Source organism: Fusarium flagelliforme, assembly GCF_020744385.1.
Source record: "Fusarium flagelliforme strain FIESC 12 MPI-CAGE-AA-0113 chromosome Unknown B0J16scaffold_2, whole genome shotgun sequence".
Lineage (NCBI taxonomy): Eukaryota > Fungi > Ascomycota > Sordariomycetes > Hypocreales > Nectriaceae > Fusarium > Fusarium flagelliforme.
Window position 1 is genome coordinate 566,980 of NW_025763504.1, and position 20,209 is coordinate 587,188.

Genomic DNA, 20,209 nt, shown 5'->3' on the forward strand with positions numbered 1-20,209 from the left:
ACATTCTCTTACAGGAACGTCTCCATTGTCCCTCATCGTGTCTCCTTGTACATTCCCACTTGCCTTGACCTAGAACAGGGGAATGTTTACTGAACTAGATCCAATCCCGCTCACATTGAAATATCATTATTTCACATGCACTTTCCATTCACCAGCCTCTCCAAGCTTATATGATTCAACAGGGCCACTATCAATTATTAACAGCCCCTCGCAGTGCCAGTGCCTGCCAGTGCCTGCCAGTGCCAGAGGCCAGTAGTGATTTTGCGGCAAGTGCTTGCCCCTACCCCACCTTGAGTACACCTCCTGCTCTCTACTCAGAAGATCTTTCTTTCTCTCACACATCACCATTTGCTTTTACTATCGCACAGAAAGGCACTACACCATGGTGACATCACGAGAGACAACCCCCCGCCAGGAGCGGCGAGAGAAGGTCGAAAAGCGAGTTCGCTTCGTACTTCCAGGTCGAACAAGATCTCGAGAACGCGGGCAATGGTCGGGCGATGACTACCGAGAAAGTCGGTACAGCCACAGGGAGAGGCGTGGAAGATCATCACACCGGTATTCCCGCAGCCACTCGAGAGACGACAGTCACCGACGTCGCTCGCGCAGCCCAAGCTATGACAGTTCCAGACGTCATTACCGAGGCTCCCACCATCGATTCGACTCGCCGGACTGTGGCCGAGAACAATTTCATCGACGAGATCAACGACAACTTCGTCGACACGACTCGAACCGAAGTCGTGAGTACCAGGAAGACCGCACCCGAACTAGGGATCGCGGAGAGCCAGCAAAGCAGCAAGGCTCGAGCGAGCGTACGAACCAGCGCTCGGCTCCTGGCGGTCCCGAAGCAGCTGGCGACGGACCGCGTGGACATAACGCCAACCTCTTCCCCGCCCATTCCATCTCTTCGGTTGTGAATGAGATACAACGCACAGTACCAGGTCCACAGGTCGACATGGTATGGGGCCCGAGGCCAATCATCCGAGCGATGTATGAGGAATTCAAGGCCAAGAACGGCCTCTGCACAGCGCACATCCTCCCTTCTCGCGATGACGATGAGGGTGATGGGAACGCTTACTGAGCTCTGTATATATCCTCATACACACATCCCTTCGTACTTCCACAGGCACTGGACTCGAAGTCCCAGCCCCGACCAAGCGTTTGGGTCTTGATGCCGAAGCCGCTAACCTCTTTGGATGATAGACGACCTTACCTCTTCCTACCCCTTCCCAGTCACACCTGCGGAATCTGGAGCAAACACATACCTAGTTGGGCAAGTTCCCAATCACATCCAGGTGATCATCGAAAGAGCTTTTGACGGTCAGGACCGAGCGCAGGTCAACGGATGAGGTAGTTCAGAAACGATGACTCAAGGAGTCTCGACTGCAAATGTCCCGATGCGCAGCGCGCAATTCGACTTCGGGACGGTGAGGCCTGCCAAGGCGCTCACTCGACAGCCGACGCCTATCCAGGCGGTCGTTCGGTACATGAGGCCAATTCAGGCACTCACTCTGGCGGTTGGAGAAGGGTTTGGTCTGGGAAAGGTTACCAGGGCTGAAAAGAAGGAAGGGTTTTGATTCGCGAGCCGGTTTTCCCTAACCTTCGGCCTTATGGTGTCTTTTGTTGACCTTGGTTGATGAGATGGTAGATACGTAGTGGAATGGAAGAACACTTGGTGGCGTGCATCAACAATCCTACTCATGTGCAATGTGACTGTTTCAATATTGTCTTCTGATTGTGTCCCAACATCTAACGATTTGATCTTGAACGTTAACTGTGTCCTGACATGTAACAACAGCCATTGACAAGTAACGGTCAAATCAGTGACATGTGCAGCACCGAGCAAGAAGCCTCTTTCACTATTGGTTTTAATAGGATTGTAGGAGTTGTGCTTATGCTCTGTTGCTTTCTTCACCTTATTTGTCTCCCTCTTGACCTTAGCGTTTGGGGTTTCATGGAGAATCTTGACCACCTTAAACACTTTCAAGACGGAGCCTGTGCACGCGTGGAGCCTTGGGCACTCGTGGTAGCTCATTATTGTTATTATCATCACTATCTACGTAGTTTTTATCCTCTATTCCTTTGTTTGTCCTGCCTCAAGCAAAACCTGCACTATAATAACCACAAACAATAGGTTCTACTTGCTTGAGATAGACGCAACCAGCGAAGCAGTGCTATTCGTTTCAATCTGCTGAACCCTCTCTGGCAGCTTCTTGCGAATTCCATCCTCTGTGTCTTAATCCTCCTCGCATGTCACCACATGAGCCAACAACGTCGTTGTGTTCTCGAAACACACTGAGAAGATATCCTTGCTCACGAGTCCCGTTCCATACCGCCGCCTGAATTCCGATCCTAATCACTCTGCGATGTCGAGCCGTCCGAGGCTGGTCATTGTACCAGTGCGTCGTATCCTAGCTCAGCGCGGAGGCTGTTCCTGAGGCTCATGTAGATCTCCGATTTCCTACCGTCACCGCCGGTGCGTGGGTGCGCCTCCCAAGGAAAGGCAGGGATCTTCTCTTTACGTAAGGAAGTGACTGTTAAGTCAGTTGAGAAACAGAGAGCGCTTATTAGACAAGTTACTCACAAGACAGTCTCCAGAGAATCTTGTTCACTGTGTACTCCCATTCGCGCTTCCCAAAGGTCTCGGCCCCCTCGTCAGTGTAGGCCTTGGCCAACGAAAGCTCGACTCTCAAGCGCTGGTTGTTTTCCCATTCTTGGGTAGTGCCGGTTGCCCGGCGCAGATACTTGCGCATATAACGGCGCTGAGCTGTCACTGTAGGCAAGGGTCCGATAAAGACCGGGCGGTCTTCCTCGGGTTCTCCAATGTAGGATGGGAACACGATGTGCTCTTTCCAACCTTTGCTCGCCATGGTCGTGGTTATAGTAGTAATAGTAGTAGTAGATACTCTTGGTGTTGTTGCGTTTGTGGTCGGGGATGAGTATGTTCAGAAGAATTGGTAAAAGAGATGGATGAGAAGAAGAAAGTTTAGTTCAGATGATAGAAGGTGTCATTAAGTGAACTGGTGATTGTCCGCTAAGAGGGGGTGTAATGTTCCTGCCTAATCTGCCGAACAGTCGGATGGCACAGTTCAGGAAAACTGGACAAACATCGCTTAGGAAATTTCGTTCATGAAGCTCTCCTTCCTTCGCAGCTTCAACTGTCCATGCCACAGAACTTCCCATTTTATCTCAAGCAAAATTGATGGCAGTGCCAGTTGGAACAACAAACGCATCGAAGGCGTCAAATCGCAAAGGTGCATGCATCCTCCTGCAAATTCTCAAGACAAAAGTCCTGACCCTAGAACAACCCGAGTAGGCTTCCCAAAGCCCTGAATCGCTCGGCGAACAAGCAGACGAAAAGAACCCTGCGCTTGATAGCACGGTCGATAAAGCAGAACGTTGCAGAAGGTCTCGCCTGTTCCGATCCCATCACGATGGTGAACTCGAAGATGCACAGAGCCCGGGCTGCCTTGACGATGATGGCGAGAACCATCACATATCCGAATTCGAACGACTCGAAGACAAGTGCGCTATTGATTCTACTTTGGATGAGTTTCAAGTAGAAGCTGCTAGCCATCTCCAGTCGTCGCCACCAACATTCTCGACCTCACCGACAATAACAGACGCCCAAAATACAGGCTTCTATCCGGCGTCCGAACGGCAACCACGCTGTGGGGAACAGGCAAGATCACGACCACCGAACCTGACGAACGCCGACGAAGGAAGCCCCACGCCCATACTGGCGAAGGCGATAGTGCTGGAGAGTGGAACGAAGACATACCCAGTCCGGCAAAGCGGTGCAAGCAGCCCGAAGGTCGATACACAGATCAAATCCTTTGAGTACTTCAAGCCCATCTAATTTCATCATCGTCTGATCTAAACTTCACATCGTACAGATTACCGAAACCCCATCTCAGCTACACCCGACATCAGGCGATACACACTCACGAAACCCGGGGAATCTGCAATCATGGCATGTTGAACAAGGTCTCACAAGCACAAAGACCCTTACAAACCAACAGAGTCTAGATCAAATCTCTGGGGTATTACGATTGAGTATACCGAGATGTCGGGCTTGCGGACGGTTCAACACGCGTAACATCAACGAACAGCTCATTCACACCTTGAATACAACTGCTTACCTTGCCATGAAGACGGTCATCCTCCGAAATGATCCGATGAAAGGATAAGTACTTTTCCATCGACGTCGCATTGCAGCGGAAGTGTTCCGACTTCAGCGTGGTCTTGCCTCGCCACAGCAGTTGGGGAAGGGGGAAATGCGTGGAGAAGTTCTTCTCGAAAGCAGAAAAGTTCTAACATAGTACTCCATGAAGCGCGTATAGGATCCCATGTCGATGCGAAGAGGCAGGGTCTGTGTTTGTGCCCATGTTCCATCAGCCCCTCTTGAGTCTGGACCTTTCTGGTTATACTTGAGTACCGTTACATTGTGTCTCCGACATTTTCCATGCTTCGTTTTCACCCTACCCTGTATTCTGACCGCTGTCTTGAAAGGAAGAATAAGGGTCTAGACTGCAAGTTGAGTATCACAAAAAATATTGACAGACTTCGTGCAAGCTGACAAAACGTATTCTCAGATCAAGGTCTAAAAGTCGGCGTTAGGATACCCTCGACCCCATACCCCAAGTTTCGACGTCTCCTCACCGTGGCGGCATCTTGGCGAGATCGTACGACCATCCTCCACAGAAACGCCCAGACTCTGCGGTTATCTTCTAAAGACCCCCAACGATTGGGCAGATAGCGTCCAGGGTAGCGTCTTGACTCAAACGCCCCGCGATTCTCCAAGCGACGAGGGTATACCCTTGTCATTGTTTGGATCGGACATATCGCCGAGACATGTCAAGCATGGGCGTAGAATCTTTATGAATCCCTGAGTTTGATAGCAAATTTTTCACTTTGCTTCCTCTACATCGCATCTCCATCTCGTATAGCCCATGCCGACAAAGATACTCCCCAACGTGCACCAGTATCACCCTCCTCAACAGTCAGAACGTCGGACTCTAGCGAAACAATATTTCCCCAATTCAGAAATGTACCGGCGCCAAGGCGATTATTTCCCGAGTCAGCCACACCTCACTAGCTCAGTGATATCATCCCGCTAGAAAGATGATCGACTACCAAGAAGGAACAGAAGTGCCGTTCATCATTCATGGCAGGCAGACGCATGGACCAACGAGGTATTATTTCCATTCGTTCGTCATCTGCAAGTTTGAATGTAACAACGACCCTTGTTCGTATAATGTAACATGGCTAATGTACCTCTATCGCCAAGTGAAAGGGACAAGAGATATAGTCGCTGGGCATTTTACTCCAAAACTCCGCAATCAACTACAGCTCTTGGCATGGAGTCGAGAGAAGCTCTTATCTATACCTTCCCAGTGAGTACTCCAACTTCCAGGACGTCAAAAGAGTCTTTGCTAGACAGCCCAAAACGTGGGTGTCGTGCCCCGTATTTTCCAGTGTAAGCTTAACGTGAGCCTTAAAACCCTAAACTGGATAAGCGTAAATTCTGGGGTTTAGCGTTGGAGGATCGGCAATTAATAGTGGACGTTGGAGGTTCTTCTGTTTCTCACACGACATGTTTTGTGCCGGTTTGCCGAGTTGGAACAAGGCTGCCATGTTGTGTACTCGGTCTCTCCGCATTTATCTTCTCTGTTTGTTCAGTCTCCATGAGCTAATGACCTGAGACCCAACCAATTGTATTTCATGATTGAGCCAGATTGGAGGGCACCACAGCGTCATCCTTTTGGGTTGAGAAACAACATGTCATCAAATTTGAGATCACAGGATATGCTACTCTAGGCATTTGAACAGAAGACAATGAGAGATTAACCACTTAGTGACAGTTCAAACCGAGTCGAAGGCCGGTTGTGTTCGTCAAGCTCCCGAACGTATTTTTAGTTTAGTAACCTCGCCTATATCACCATCTCATTATCGCAACTCATCTGCGGATCCGACATCACAATCTTCTTCCCCCGCACTCTCACAGTGAAACAACCATGTTTCTCCGTTCTCATCCGTCCAATCCATCCATCTGCGGGGGAATCAAGGACGTGCAACCCCTCAAATTCTGTTAACGGGCATGATCCGCTACGACTTCCCCAAACTTGTCTGCCCACCCTCCCCACGTTTGTTGTGACCTCAGTTAGATGCTAGTGCTACGATGTGATACAACGGTGTAATGCAAAGGTATGGATCGGAGATAACAGTCGTAACTCGGGTAGAGAATTTTGACAGTGTTGTGCAGTGATCGGCAACTGCAGTTGGTGACACTTGCCTTGCAATCGAAAAGATAAAGCTCCCCTCCTTCCTCCCCAATTTTCCAACCACCGCACTTCCCTCTCTCTTCATCTCCTCTTCTCTGCAACAACTATTTTTTAAAATGGTTCAACAACCAACAGCAGGAGAATCCGCCGGCCCTGTGGTCAAAGGCGTCGTTCCTACAGCAAGCCAAGCTTTCAAGGACCTCTTCATCTGGAAGCAGCGCGTCGTCATCACAAACGAACATGGCGAAGAAACCACAGAATGGAGGGACCCCGATCCCATCAAGAACCCTATCAGCTTGATGGCTCAGTTGTCTGGCAAGGACTGGATCTTTTTCCTCGTCGGCTTCTGCGCCTGGACCGCTGATGCCTTCGACTTCCACGCATTGTCAATTCAGACCAAGAAGCTGTCCCTCTACTATGACACAAGCAAAACATCAATCACCACCGCCATCACCCTTACCCTTCTTCTCCGCTCTGTCGGAGCCGCTGCCTTTGGTCTCGCCGGTGACAAATGGGGACGCAAGTGGCCCATGGTCTTCAACATGATCATTCTCGGTGTTCTCCAAATCGCCACAATCTACAGCACCACCTTCCAACAGTTCCTCGCCGTACGAAGTCTCTTTGGTCTCTTCATGGGCGGTGTTTATGGCAACGCTATCGCTATGGCTCTTGAGCAGTGTCCGTAAGTCTCCAATGCCAAGCCTTGAACCGTTTTTATTCCCGTGCTAACAGCGTCTAGCTCCAACGCCAGAGGCTTAATGTCCGGCATTCTTCAGCAGGGATACTCATTCGGCTACGTCTTGGCTGCATGCGCCAACCTTGGCGTTGGAGGTAGTACCGAGAGCTGGAAGACTGTCTTTTGGATTGCTGGTATGTTGATGCTCACCGTTTCTGAATCTTTACTAACGATTGTAGCTGGTATTTCCATCGCCGTCGGTATCGTCCGAATGTTCTTCCCCGAGTCCCAGCAATTCCTCGAAGCCCGCGCCAAGGGCAAGAAGGCTTCCTCGCCAGGCGCTTTCTGGCAAGACTGCAAGAAGATGCTCCTCGCTGAATGGAAAATGTGCATCTACTGCTGCTTCCTCATGACCTGGTTCAACTACTACTCCCACACCTCCCAAGACTCGTACACCACCTTCATGCTCGAGCAGAAGGAACTCAACAACTCTGCCGCTTCTCGTGCTTCTATTCTGATGAAGACTGGCGCTTGCGTTGGTGGTACTATCATCGGTTACCTGAGTCAGTTTGTTGGTCGTCGACGTGCCATTATCGTCTCCGCCTTTATGTCTGCTCTTCTCATTCCAGCCTGGATCCTCCCTACCACTGAAAGGGGGCTAAGTGCGAGCGGCTTTATGCTCCAGTTCTTCGTGCAAGGAGCGTGGGGCGTGATCCCTATTCACCTCAACGAATTATCTCCTCCTGCCTTCCGATCGTCATTCCCTGGTGTCACTTACCAGATTGGCAACATGATTTCATCTCCTTCAGCACAAATCGTCAACGCCATCGCGGAAAAGACATTCATCACTCTCGGAAACGGCGACAAGGTCGAGGCGTATGGACCTGTCATGGGCGTAGCTACCGCTATCATTGCACTCGGCATCATCTTTACAACCATGTTTGGCCCGGAGAAGCGTGGACGAGCTTTCGAGCATGCGGTTGCTGGTGTTCAGAATGAAGAGCTTCCTCCCCACCAAAAGAAGGACATTGAGACTGCTAGCGTTGAGCAGGTTGAGTTAGACGACAGAAAGAAGTCCAAGGAAGAGGTTTGAAGTAGTGGCAATGTTTGAAGGATGTTGCATGATTCCTGTTAGAACAAATAGCTACGATTTGCCCTAGGGCACGATACCACTTGAATACAACCTTTTCTGATACGGCATCCAATTGTTTCAGTGACTGTACCCGTCTGGGCTCTTCGAGAAAAGGAGTAAGTGCGAGTATGGCACCGTCTCTCTACCGTTCCGGATTCATGGTCGTTAATACATCAAGTTTCGAAAGAATGATTTGCATTTTGTTATAGTATCAACTATATGATGAGATATGAACCATAGTAAAGCTGGCAATAGGACTAAGCATCGGTCTGAGTGCGTGAGCAAGGCCTTCATAGGTATCAGAATCGGCTACCCAAAGAGACTTTGGTCCTGGCGAGGACGCTGTTGGACAGTTGGGTGAAGCGTCGACACAAATGACCCCCAAATCTACCGCCATCGGCCTTGGCTTTGGTAAACAGGGGGCTGTGGAGGGATTAGCTTCAGATATGCTCAGATGCCAGAGTAGCTGATACGAGCAACACTCCAACCCGTTGAGACCATATCGCAAGGGTCGAAAGGGTTTGGGTTAAAACGAAACTCAATAAAAGAACGGATCAACAAATAGTTGACTACGTTTTATCACAAGTTCCCGGTCAAGGAGTTCGAGCTCAGTTCATGTCTACACGTACTTGCAACGATCAAGATCTCTGTGAATGGTCCTTACACGCAGGCAGGGTAGAGTTTATTTAGCTCAGGATCAATAGACAGAAATAGAACGTATGGCCTAACCCTAGGTTCAAAGCGTCTCCAATAATGGATCTTTGTAGTTGACATAACTACCTCGGGACGTAAGCGCCATTACATGTTGCCATTTCCGATATGCCCACCCGCGTTACCCCCTGCCTACCTTGTAACTACCAAAGGTAGGGGAACGAACACCTAGCTGCCTGACTGAGCCTTTCTCAATGACCCGCACAACGAGGCAATCTCCCAGAGTGTGGCCTAGCTTTCTGCACCACTCCTTACTCGGCGGGTGTTCAACATTTGAGCCTTTATCCTCGACGTGGGTAAGGCAATACGATCGGTTCTTTTGCCCTACTTGGAGAAAATCCCAGAGTTGATTATAGAGATTTATGGAATTCACATTGCGGGTCAGCCTCAGGAGAACGGCAGAGGTGAGGTCCTCGTCGTACAACAGATTCAAATCGTTGAGCCGTTTCAGTAGTGGTACTGTCAGTCTAGGGAGGTTCCTTGGTCCTTGGGCCGGCTTTGGCGAACTCTCACTATTTTCTGGGTTTGCAGTGACGGTAGTAGCCATGCTCTGATTGGCAGACATCAATTCCTCGAGCAGCCTGTTCTCCTCCTCGAGGAAAAGAATCTCTTTGGCCTGGAACTTTTGTTGAGATGAACGCAAGTCTTCTCGAAGTTGCATAGAGGCAAGTTCCTGAGCTTCCAGGGCTTCATCAGCATTTCGACGCGCCTTAGCCAGCTCGTCGTGGTGGGCAGTTTGCATCTTTCGGATATCTTGTCGCAGTATATCATTTTCTTGTAAGAGATCGACGTATCGTCGCTCATAGAACTCTCGGGTCATATCTTCGCGTCGACTCGTGCGCGAACGGTCTTCTCTCCTGTGGGAGGTATCGCGGCTTCGGTCCCGTGGGCTGCTCGATCGGTGTCGCTGGGGACTGTCATGCCTGGAGCGTCGAGTGCGGTCATCGTCGCGTCGTCTGCTTCCACTTCTGGAGCTGTAGTGGTTTCGACCACGCAATCGTCGAGGGGATCGCGAGCGATCGCGGCGGTTTCGTCCTCTTCCCATGGTTAAGTTGCTTGTCTTTCGTCGGAGGAAAAGCGCTTGTTGGGATAGATGAGAAGTTTGAGAAGAGGGGGTGAAAAGATGAGCATGAAAAGGATAGTAGAGAGAGTAAAACAACATGCCCAAGAGAGATTGTAGTGTGGGCGTGCGGTAATGCGTAGGCAGTTGGCACTGAATCACGTTCTCGGCTCCTGTCAGTGTCAACACCTGTTACCAACCGGCAGCAGAAAATAGCCCTTGCGCCGGGCATCCCAGACTTCAGAGATATCCAGATAGGTCTCTACTATTCGGCCTGTCGATGTTTATTTCGGAGGGGATAGTATTTGAGTACCAGATGCGAGGCTAACATCTCGGGCAGAACATTGAGGAAGGCACCCGGTTGAGCCTTCCTTGTAAGCCACCTGCACCAAGAAACAGCATAATATAGTAACAGGCATAAAGCGATAAAGCCAAAGTTTCAAGTCGAACTTGACAAGCCAGGTCTTACTAGAGTTTACCACTTGATCTCTTGACTTCGAGATATAGAGGCGGGTGCTTCAGTCATGTTGACCCGAAGACGTCCATCTCCCGACATGTTGTACAATCACTTAGACAGATACAATGAATCAAACAAGGCAACCCAATTTTAAAGTTAGGTAATAAAGTTTTGGTGACAAATTGAGACTCAGACTGTGCCCTAAGTAGCCTAAAGTGACCCTTCACCAATCTTGTGAACTCTCCTTCATCACCTCACTTTCATCCAAGAATCTCACCACCATGCTGCTTCAAGACATCGATCAAGCCAAACGGGCTGGACTCAAAAAGACTGCCTTCGACGAGAGAAACTCTGGCACAGGCGAACACTATTCTCTCAACCACAAGGCCAAGGAGCTTGTCGCCAAATCCCGAGAGGCCTATCACACAGCGAGTACGCTAGCCGAGTCCGTGGAGGCGATCATGGAAACAAGGCAGACCATCGAGAGTACCGATCTTGCCAGATACAAGGCCGATGTCGATGCACTGATGGCTTGGGCTATCGAAGAGAAGCCCGCATTTGTCAGAATGCTGAAAACCTTGGGCGATGAGCTCCCACCAAAAATGGCGGCGGCGCTGGAAAGGCTCCATCTCGACGCGCCAGATAGTCAACCGTTGCATGAGGCCGAGCAAAAGGTAAAGAAACTCCAAGAAGCCTTATGAGAGATTCTCAGCTTACAAAATCAGATCCAGTCTCTAGAAGCCGATGTCCGCGCCGGAAAAGAAGAAGTCGCGAGCGTTAGGAAGCTTGCGGAGGCCGAAGCACAGAAGAACAAGCTGCTCCAAGAAAAGCTATCAAAAGCCAACATCATTGCAGATGATTTGGATAAAAAGCTCTTCGTGCGAGAGGCTGGGTTTGCCCGGCAAGATGAAGAACTAGTTCAGGTGAGGGAAACTTCACGCAAGAAGGAGGAGTCGTTCATGGAATTCATATACGAGCTCGCTCAAAGAGATGTCCAGCTCGAGATAGACGGGCTTCCTAATCTTGGAAACCGATAAGCTCCTAAACCCCGGCGGCAATGTGCAGCTGCTCTCTGTCCTCTGGGAAGTGGAGGAGTGGAAGTGATCAACCATAACGCGATGACACCTCAGTGGGTTCCGCGAGATGGATTTCTCTATATCTGGCGCCACTCTCAGAAGTGTTTCATATGAATGAAAGTGAAAAGTTGATAACCCCCGCCAAAAGTCTGAGGCTTCTCATCTTTTTACCTGTGACGGACAAGTATTATGTATATTAGTAGTCTATAACCAGCCAGGATGGACAACATCACATTCGAGCTGAACATTGAGTTGCCAAACTGGTCATTGAAAACACATTAGTCGATGTCCGTAATCTACCTAGCACTGACAGCTAGCTGGCCATCGGTTTGCTTGACAGCTTACCTTAGTAGTCGCTAGGCAGGTTCGAAAGATGAATCACTGCCTAAATTTCTAACCTATATCTCGAAGAAAATCTTTCCCTCCTGGCCTTTTTCTTTCTTCCTTCAACAACATCTCAGCATTCACGATGACGACTCCGAATGCTCCCACTGGGGTTGCCGCAGAGCACCTCAAACTGACACCCATCTCCCCCAATGGGGAATTCAAAGCAACCTGGCCAGGTCTACTCCCGAATGTGGCTCAGAGGCGCGAATATATCATCACCTTTCTCAACTGGTACCACTGGCACCCGAATTTCTATGACGAGGAACGCGCCTTGCGCGAACACTGTGAAGAGTTCGCAGCTGAAAAGTTTATCTTGGCTGGGAGAGAACCGACATCCAAGTTATTCGAGGACACGGTAGACTACCTGGTTTGGAAGACCTGGTGTAAGTATTTACTTGAAACTCTCATTCGAATGCCGTCCTAACATTGGTGTGATAGTTCGAGATCTTCCAGAGGAGCAGCGGCCTAAATGGCCATGGAGTGGTATTGTCCCTCCTCGAACAGAGGATGACACCCCATCCGCAAAGTTTGCCAATCTCAAGGAAGAATGGAAAGAGAAGAACGCCGTCCAGCCAACCGCGCCCGTAGCTCAGGCTACTCCAAGTGAGCAGGGCGTCGCTGCGAACCAGCAGAATGACGCCGGGAACGGAACTGTCGCTGTGTCAAATGCGACCCCCGATAGCCGTCCTAGGCGTGAGGACCTTATAAATCGATTACGCGAGATCAGCGGAGAATGTCGAGAACATGGTATCGACGTCATGTGGTGGGAAACTGTAAACACTCCGAAGAGCCAGTCAGTTGGACCAGCCAAGAAAAGGCTGCGGCAATTTGTTCCTAAGGACTTCTTGCAAGACTAATCCGAGACAATGATAGATTCATGGTGAAACGGGAGAACGTTTAGTGGCGTGTATAAATGATCCTACTCATGTGCAATGTGACTGCTTTAACCTCGAAACGACTTCGACATTGGCCCCGAGAACTCAACCGCCCAGGCCAAAGGGTGAGCCCAAGAAGATTCCACTGATTAATGCTCCGACCCAACAAATCCTTTCGGCTCCTATCACAACAGGCGAAATGCCTTTGTTCGCGTCCAAATTGGGCCCCCCCAAAGACATCCAGGACTCCATATTCGCAAGACGTCTGCTGACAGCGGCGCCTGCCAGGATTATTCAGGACTCCTACGCCTTCGATGCATCTTCTTCCATATCCAGATCATAGGATTCCAATAATTGCCTGTCTTGCGCGCTCAATGGTCTGCGGTCGTCCTTTCTGCAGATGACACCCCATTTGATGGCGAATAGCATGAAAGCCTTTGGATCGGCGCCGAACCAAAGGGGATGGGCCATAATCGCCGATAGCCTCTCGCAGAATGTTTGTCCCAAAGATGGACTCGAGTACTGTCGACCATCCACAGTCACCATTGGCTGGTTATTGAGTGCACACAGTCCGAAAGCAATCATGAGCCATACAGCAAAAAAACCTTTATTGAGCCTCATATAATGGCCCTGTATCGAAATACAAACAGGCGGTCTACCGAAACTGAATCTGGTGACGTTAAGCTACCTTTCTTCTTCTCGAGACGTTGAGATTTGTCCTTGGTCAATCTCCCTTCGGTTCTTCTCAGCTAGTCTCTTGTCTGTTTGCCTCCATCACTTCGACTGTCCCTCTCCTGTAAGCTTAGGCGGGTCTGTACCATCTTGACTTGGGTTCTGAAGTTTCTCTCCTGCGATCTTGGTGGCGGCTTTCTGTCAGGCATCTCCAGAAGCATTCGAGGATCTCGTTCCGCCGTTCCGTACACCAGCATGTACGATGCATTGGTATCCTCCAGACTCCATCGCATTCCATTATTCGTGTACGAAACGCCTGGTTCGGTTGAGACTGGGACTCCCCGAGGTATGTATGTCCTCATCTCACTCTGTTTTGTCTCGCCGTCCATTCTAACCATCGCAATGAGAGAATAGGCCAACGGTGGAGATGGTATCCATCTACCCTCAGCTATTCCGTTGATAGTCTTGAACGACACTAGGTCTGCGAATTTACGGGACTTGTTCACGTTTGGTGTATAGTGAACGAGGATGAAGATCGGCGAGGCAGGGATTATTGCCTCTCTATCTCGTAGCTCCCTGTTTAGTTTGACAGCTTCTTCGAGTTGGAGATCTGGACTGGTGCCGCAATCGATTTGGACCATATTGGCAGAGCCAATAGTGTTGGGATCGGTCGGTTCTTCAGCAACCCATTCATCATCTCGGATCACCGCGAATGCGTGTACTAATCGCCACTCTGGTGACGACCAAATTGTTCGGTTCATTAGATCGCTGCAGAAAAGGTCCATGAATGTTTTGTCGCCCGGTGTCGCTTGTTCTAGATATTTGAGGAGATCGGCTTTTGTGGCGATTTGTCGCGCGTCGACAGCGTTTCGCCCATCAACAAATATCTGCCATGTATATTCGAGCAAACGATTGTCGCTTTCTCCCTGGTTGTCCGGGATCCTTGGCAGCAAGCTATTGCAATGTCGAATTAGCTGTACAATACAGTCGAGACTGGAATGGTGTTCGTTAAGCTTCACATTTGAAGGGCTTTTGATGAGCTCTGGGACGATGTCGTTACTCCAGGCTCCGGTGTCTTTGAAGATATTGCGAAGATCGCGATATTTCATATCTTGTTGAAAGTCGTCCATCTTCAACGTAGTACCTGCGCAGGTAGAGGAAGTTCAATCGGAGAGTTGTTGACTAGGTAGTAGGTAAGGAAGGTGATGTTGGGGGATAACAAACTAAGGTCAATCACGAACCAGTATATACAAATGGATTGCTTTCAAGCCCGCAAGCAAGTAAATCCTTGAATGGATTGTGATTTGACTTGCCTTCATTGAGGGACTGTACTTGAATGGATAGTATAAGCCGCGGTCCCCAATTGATAAGCTGTCCTCTCAGCGTTCTATAGTGCCAACTACCTAATCAACGACAGATACAATAAAGCTAGTACCAGGACCAAGAATCAGTCAAGGCCTCCATAGGCATCAGAATCGCCTACACAAACGCTGAGCCATCCATCTGGGCATTTCGCGGTATGGTCATCGGCAGCTGGAGAAAGAACCTCCTAGTCTCGAGGCGGACCGGCTATATATACTAAAATTCGACCTACATAACCCTTGGTCACAATCTTTCTGGCAGTCTCTACCTCTTCCAGTGATCACGGTCGTCTATACTCTCTCAGAAAGGTAGCAATTCGCGTAAAACCCTCATCCTCAGCAAGTCTCGCAGAATCTTGGCATCGCTCCTCCACTGTATCAGGATCTTGATCGTTCTTCAATAAAAAATGAATCATATTCAGTCGCCCGTTTTGAGATGCTCCTTCAAGGGCCGTGAGCCCCACTCTCGACCATGCGGGATTGATGGATGCCCCATGCTCTAGGAGAAAAGTGGCCATGTTAATGTGCCCTGAGATAGCAGCATATTCGAAAGCAGTTGATCCGCCCCATTCAGCCGGTGGAGCATTTATGTCCACACCCATCTCAACGAGGCGCTTGGCCAGTTTGAAGTTTCTAGTAAAGGCTGCTGCTTGAAGAGCTGTGTAGCCGTAGTCCTGAAAAGCTGGTGCGTGGATATCGGCCCCTGCTTCAATGAACATATCAACAAGCACCGGTATGTCGCCGAAAACTGATATCTGTAGAGCCGTCATTTTACTTAAGCTCGTTGGTTCAGCGTTTACATCAGCACCTGAGCTGAGTAACAACTGGCATGTCTTTGCCAAATCCTGCATCTCGTTAAGACCGTCGCGCCTACCATGGGTAGCGAGAGCCAGTATCGGAGAGCCCCAGCTGGGGGATGACTTTGTGGCATCTGTGCCGTGGTTGATAAACGTTTCGACAAGAGAATAGTTGGCGTTTCTCAATGCGTAGGCAATGGCTGGGTTGCCTATATTGTCTACAACATTTGGATTGGCTCCTTTGTGAAGAAGGAACTCTGCTATTTTGTATTTCTTTTCTTCCAAGGCCAGTATCAAGGGGCTGTTCTTTCCATTTGCAGAGCAATTGATCTGAGCACCGTGAGACACGAGTAACTCAACCATTTCTGTATCTTCTTCCCAGGGGCCGTGCCCGGGAGCAATTGCTTGTCTAATCGGTAGTTCCAAGTTCCGGTATCTACCCACAGGACAGTGACGTGTATCTGACAGTTCCAGTCGACAAATGTGGCGAGACATTTGGCTGGGGTCAGCACCAGCAAGCAGGAGGCGCCTCACCATACGGCGATTGCGCTGATGAAGGGCTATCCATAGAGGAGAGGGTTGGGTAAGTGAGGGTCGGGTGAATGAAGGCCAATTCGGTATGTGAGGTGGTAGCCAACTGAGAATCCCCTCCAGTATTTCGTATTTCTCCTGCCAGACAGTCTCACATAGCACCCAAAATCTATCGACTTGGGGGTATATGTTCGATAGCCTCTTTACCAGATCCAAATTCTCTCTCATGATAGCTGCTTTGACAGCTCGTTCAACGTTTTCATCTGATAAAAACCAACTGGGACCGTTTCTGACCCCGAAAACACTCTTCATTACTGTGATATTCCCAGAAGAGACTGCTAGTTCCAGAGTCCTTCTCTCGCTTTTCTCACTGTTCTCACTGTTCTCTGGATTTGAAGGCGGTACCAGGACGCCTTTTTCAACTAATAGGCGCTTGAGACTCTTTGAGCCGGAATTGATAGCAGCTTCCAATGCCGTTACACCACCCGATGTTGCCGGCGTGTTGGGATCTGCTTCTTCAGACAGCAAAAGATTCACCAAGCGGTGATCTTCCACTTCAACTGCAGCTTGTAGTGCTGTTCTACCTCCTTGAGTCGCCGGGGATGCGTTAATGTCCGCTCCATGGTCAAGAAGCAGTGAGGCGGCATGGTACCTTTCCAGCGGAGACATCGATGCTGAACCGCACACATTCTGTAGTGCGGTGGGGGTATCTTTATGATTAGAGTTGGGATTTGCGCCTGATGTGAGTAGGAGACACATCATGACGTAGTTTCCAGCTGATGCTGATGTTTGTAGGCAGCTTTCGACTGATCCAGTGTAGCAAAACCCCATATCCTGGTATCTCTCCATGGTTCCGACCCTGTCAGGTTTCGCACCAGAGTACAACAAATGCCTGACGATTGGTAGGTTCTTTGAGCGAACCGCGGCTTGCAGCGGAGTGAACACAGTCTTGGGATTGTCTATTGCCCATGCTGATATTCCCAAGGAATCAATTGGCTCCCAACTGGGCAGGGTGTCTGGAAGAGCTCCCGCTTTGATAAGCATCTCGACCATGCCAACATCGTGCATATCAATGGCACAGTGCAGTGCTGTAAGGAGTGACGGATGGAAGTAGTTTGGATCGACTCCAGCATCCAAGAGTTTTTGGGCGCAGTGGAGAGACCCATTACGTATGGCCTGGAAGAGCGGTGGAACCTCATGGCGATGCCCATAACCGTCAAATATGTCACATTCACCTGGCGCTTTCGGGAGTTCCCTGATTGAGCAGTCGAGTAGGTGTTCCCGGGGTATCTCGAGCGCGGATTTATTCGAAAGCGTATCCAAGCATGGGTGGGGATCTGCGCCAAATTCGATGAGGACGCTGACAGACCATTGACTATCCCAATAAACGGCTTCATGGAGGGCAGTCCACCAACACGAGCTGACTGATAACTTGGGATTAGTGCTGTTCGGGTAGACACCACTATCAAGTAGGAAACGCATCAATTCGAGATTTTGGTCTGTATCCTCTCTAAGGGCGCTAAACAGTAGATGCGTGGCAAGTTTGCCATTTGTCTCCTTTGTTTCGATAAGCAATGTTTCTAGGCCTTCGAGGTGGCCAGTGGAAAGAACGAGGTCCAGAAAGTAGTCCAGACAAGAAAAACTTGTTTTGATGTCATGCCACAGGTTGTTCGTTGATATCAATAACAAAGCTTGGAATATTTGGATCCAGACCGGCTGTTGGGATTGTTCCTTACTTCGATGGACGTCCAGCACCGGAAACATCTCATCGACCTTTTCTATGGTTCTAGAGACTGATTCTGGGACGTAGGGGTTCTCTAGTGCGTCGATTTCATACAAGATGCAAGATTCGACGTCATTCAGCAACTCATTCGGACCTGGAACGTAAGATGATCTGTTGTGCCGGAGTTCCCTCGCGTCACTAATACAGACTGGTGACTTAGCTAAGTGTCTTCATAAATGGTTCAAGAGACTTACTGCAGTTTCTTATAGTTTCTCGTATGTGGAAAGATGGTAGATTCCCACGCGGTACCTCTCGTTGATCAGAGGCTGGGGGTGTGCTAACAGCTACTGCTCGAAATTGATCAGAGTCAGGTGCTGAGCAATGGTCAGAAGTTGAACGTAATACCTCGTTCTCGATTTGATCACTTACCAATTTGCTTTGTTTGCGATGTTGGATATCTTTTCAGTGCCTTCATCCTCTTCTTGCTTGGCACGATCCTGCCATTCATGAGTAAGTCAGTTTCCTTGCCGTTTTCTTTGCGCTCAGATAAAATGGAGATCGCGTGCTGCCATTCCTCTTTGGTGGAGTTCTTTCGCAAATTCCAATTGACATTTATCTTGCGTATCCATTGAGGTCTCCTTAGGTAGATGTAAGTTTGGGCACGAAATAGCGTGAGTAGATTTGGGCTTACGATGGACAAAATCCGAGTGCGGCCATGTGTTGCATGACCTCGTCCAATGTCTTGTTTTGGTTGATCCAGAGGTCCGTTATGAGAGCCTTGTGGACTTGCCATTCGGCTTTAGGGATTCTTGGTGCTTGTGGCATATTCGAGCTATGAGTACTGTTCTCGCGTTGACATCGGGAGTCTTGGATGAAATCTGCAACATTGATTTGGCTTCTCGAGTTTTTCGAATGGGTTGTAGGAGAGTGCGGCGTTATAATGGCAGGTCCAGCCTATAAATCATTCTTATTTGACATATTCAAGTCTGCCCGACGAAGGACAAGGCAAACATGGCGAACTAGTTCCTGGTGGTCAGGGCGAGCTTGTAAGTTACTTGATTGGTGGTGGTGCACAGTCTAGCATGCCAACGTTGAATCTGGCGTCGACTGTTAGGCCACATCCTTGACCACCAATTCCAAAGTTCGCGTTTCATCATATCAAGCCACTCGGCGCAGCCATTGCCTATAATTGCCCCCAATTCTCTGTCTTGCCTTGGCGCGCGTTATGCAGCCCAGTATTGGTGTTGGCAGCTGCCCAAGGTCGCAGCAAGATCATGATTGGTGGCCAAAATTCGCGTTTCTGCATACGCAGATTACATTACGTCTGATGCCTCATCAGCTCTAACACCGATTCCAGAATTCGTGTTCTGTATACTGACTGGGATTAATTGGCGTAATGGCTTGTTCGTTCCTTACTCGGTCCCCCCATCTTGGCATGCATCATGCTGTTCCAGGGTTGTGGTTTGGTGTTGATTGGTGGCCAAAATTCGTATTTGGCCCATCGTAACGAATTTCGGGAATTGAGGCGGTGTATAGGTAGGTACCTAGGTAGCTGAAATATCACCAGTACCAGTCTTCCTGGCATACCTGCTCTGTACTCCCCTGGCCCGAATACCGCAGAAAGTCCAAAGTTCGCGTTTGAACCACGCACAACTGATTGGGTCAACCTAGGCTGTGCGCAGCCAAGGATCCAGGCGGCGGTCTCCGTTCCATTGCATACTTTGATGCCGCTCTTGAGCGTAATGTCCAAAATTCGCGTTCGACGTTGGGATGTCGATCTGATAGACGAGGCTGTGCCGGGGTTGTTTCTCGGTCTAGTTGATACCGCTCTGCCTCGCATGTAATGTCCAAAATTGGCTTTCGGTCTTGGCAGGTAGATCTGATAGATGAGGCCATGTTCGGGTCGTCTCTTCGTCTTATTAATGTCGCTCTGGCTCATATGTAATGTCCAGAATTCGCGTTTTGACTTCATGGGCCAGGTCTTTCCGTCTGAAGGGCTAAGTATGGATGGCTCCTGCCATGACCGATTCCAAAATTCGTATCGTTGTTAAAGATAAATACAATCGCTCCTTCCCATGAATTTCACAGAATGCTCTGTCTCAAGTTTACTCGCTCGCACGGAAGGAGCTATGCCAATTTTCTCGAAGTTGTAAATCATCTGTAACACTACCCCAAATGATCATCTCACACGAAGCTATCGTCGCTATTATTGGCGTGGTGATTAACCTGCCTACCTTCTGCCTCGTATGTTGGCAATGCATGCGGAAAAGAAGCATCATTTCCGATGGGCTATTAGGTATGCTCATAAGATTTCGATTTCTTCGCCGAATACTGATATTTGATTCACAGAGAGCAACAACGTCCAGACGGCCCCCTCTGTTGAGCCTCGACGATTCAATTTCGACGCCTCTTCTTACGCACTCACGCTTCCTTGCACGATTCCTCTTCTCCTAGTGTCCACACTCCC

The 20,209-nt window shown here is 49.4% G+C and overlaps 6 protein-coding genes across 6 annotated transcripts; 3 read left to right on the top strand and 3 right to left on the bottom strand.

The window, feature by feature from the left end:
• The first annotated feature begins 6,293 nt into the window (after positions 1-6,293).
• On the top strand, positions 6,294-8,159 carry B0J16DRAFT_299156 (major facilitator superfamily domain-containing protein). The gene is made up of 3 exons (XM_046124525.1): positions 6,294-6,966; positions 7,024-7,154; positions 7,200-8,159. Exons 1-3 carry the CDS (start codon positions 6,401-6,403, stop codon positions 8,051-8,053), a joined length of 1,551 nt encoding a protein of 516 aa, XP_045985816.1. The 5' UTR covers positions 6,294-6,400; the 3' UTR covers positions 8,054-8,159.
• Positions 8,160-8,924: 765 nt separating this feature from the next.
• B0J16DRAFT_315615 (uncharacterized protein) lies at positions 8,925-10,419 on the bottom strand (the record flags this gene model as incomplete). The annotated part of the gene is made up of 3 exons (XM_046125257.1): positions 8,925-10,052; positions 10,177-10,246; positions 10,343-10,419. The coding sequence occupies 3 exons, from the start codon at positions 10,417-10,419 to the stop codon at positions 8,925-8,927; spliced, it is 1,275 nt and encodes a 424-aa protein (XP_045985817.1).
• A 166-nt stretch (positions 10,420-10,585) lies between these two features.
• B0J16DRAFT_368216 (uncharacterized protein) lies at positions 10,586-11,357 on the top strand (the record flags this gene model as incomplete). Its single annotated transcript, XM_046130198.1, has 2 exons — positions 10,586-10,994; positions 11,052-11,357. The coding sequence occupies exons 1-2, from the start codon at positions 10,602-10,604 to the stop codon at positions 11,355-11,357; spliced, it is 699 nt and encodes a 232-aa protein (XP_045985818.1). The 5' UTR covers positions 10,586-10,601.
• Positions 11,358-11,865: 508 nt separating this feature from the next.
• On the top strand, positions 11,866-12,640 carry B0J16DRAFT_315617 (uncharacterized protein; the record flags this gene model as incomplete). The annotated part of the gene is made up of 2 exons (XM_046125258.1): positions 11,866-12,166; positions 12,222-12,640. 2 exons carry the CDS (start codon positions 11,866-11,868, stop codon positions 12,638-12,640), a joined length of 720 nt encoding a protein of 239 aa, XP_045985819.1.
• A 767-nt stretch (positions 12,641-13,407) lies between these two features.
• Positions 13,408-14,460, bottom strand: B0J16DRAFT_394024 (uncharacterized protein; the record flags this gene model as incomplete). Its single annotated transcript, XM_046132109.1, has 1 exon — positions 13,408-14,460. The coding sequence occupies one exon, from the start codon at positions 14,458-14,460 to the stop codon at positions 13,408-13,410; it is 1,053 nt and encodes a 350-aa protein (XP_045985820.1).
• A 183-nt stretch (positions 14,461-14,643) lies between these two features.
• B0J16DRAFT_51213 (ankyrin repeat-containing domain protein) lies at positions 14,644-18,700 on the bottom strand. The gene is made up of 4 exons (XM_046133966.1): positions 18,434-18,700; positions 18,172-18,380; positions 17,997-18,116; positions 14,644-17,950 (listed from the first exon to the last, which is right to left on the bottom strand). The coding sequence occupies exons 1-4, from the start codon at positions 18,565-18,567 to the stop codon at positions 14,973-14,975; spliced, it is 3,441 nt and encodes a 1,146-aa protein (XP_045985821.1). The 5' UTR covers positions 18,568-18,700; the 3' UTR covers positions 14,644-14,972.
• Between the last annotated feature and the right edge of the window lie 1,509 nt (positions 18,701-20,209).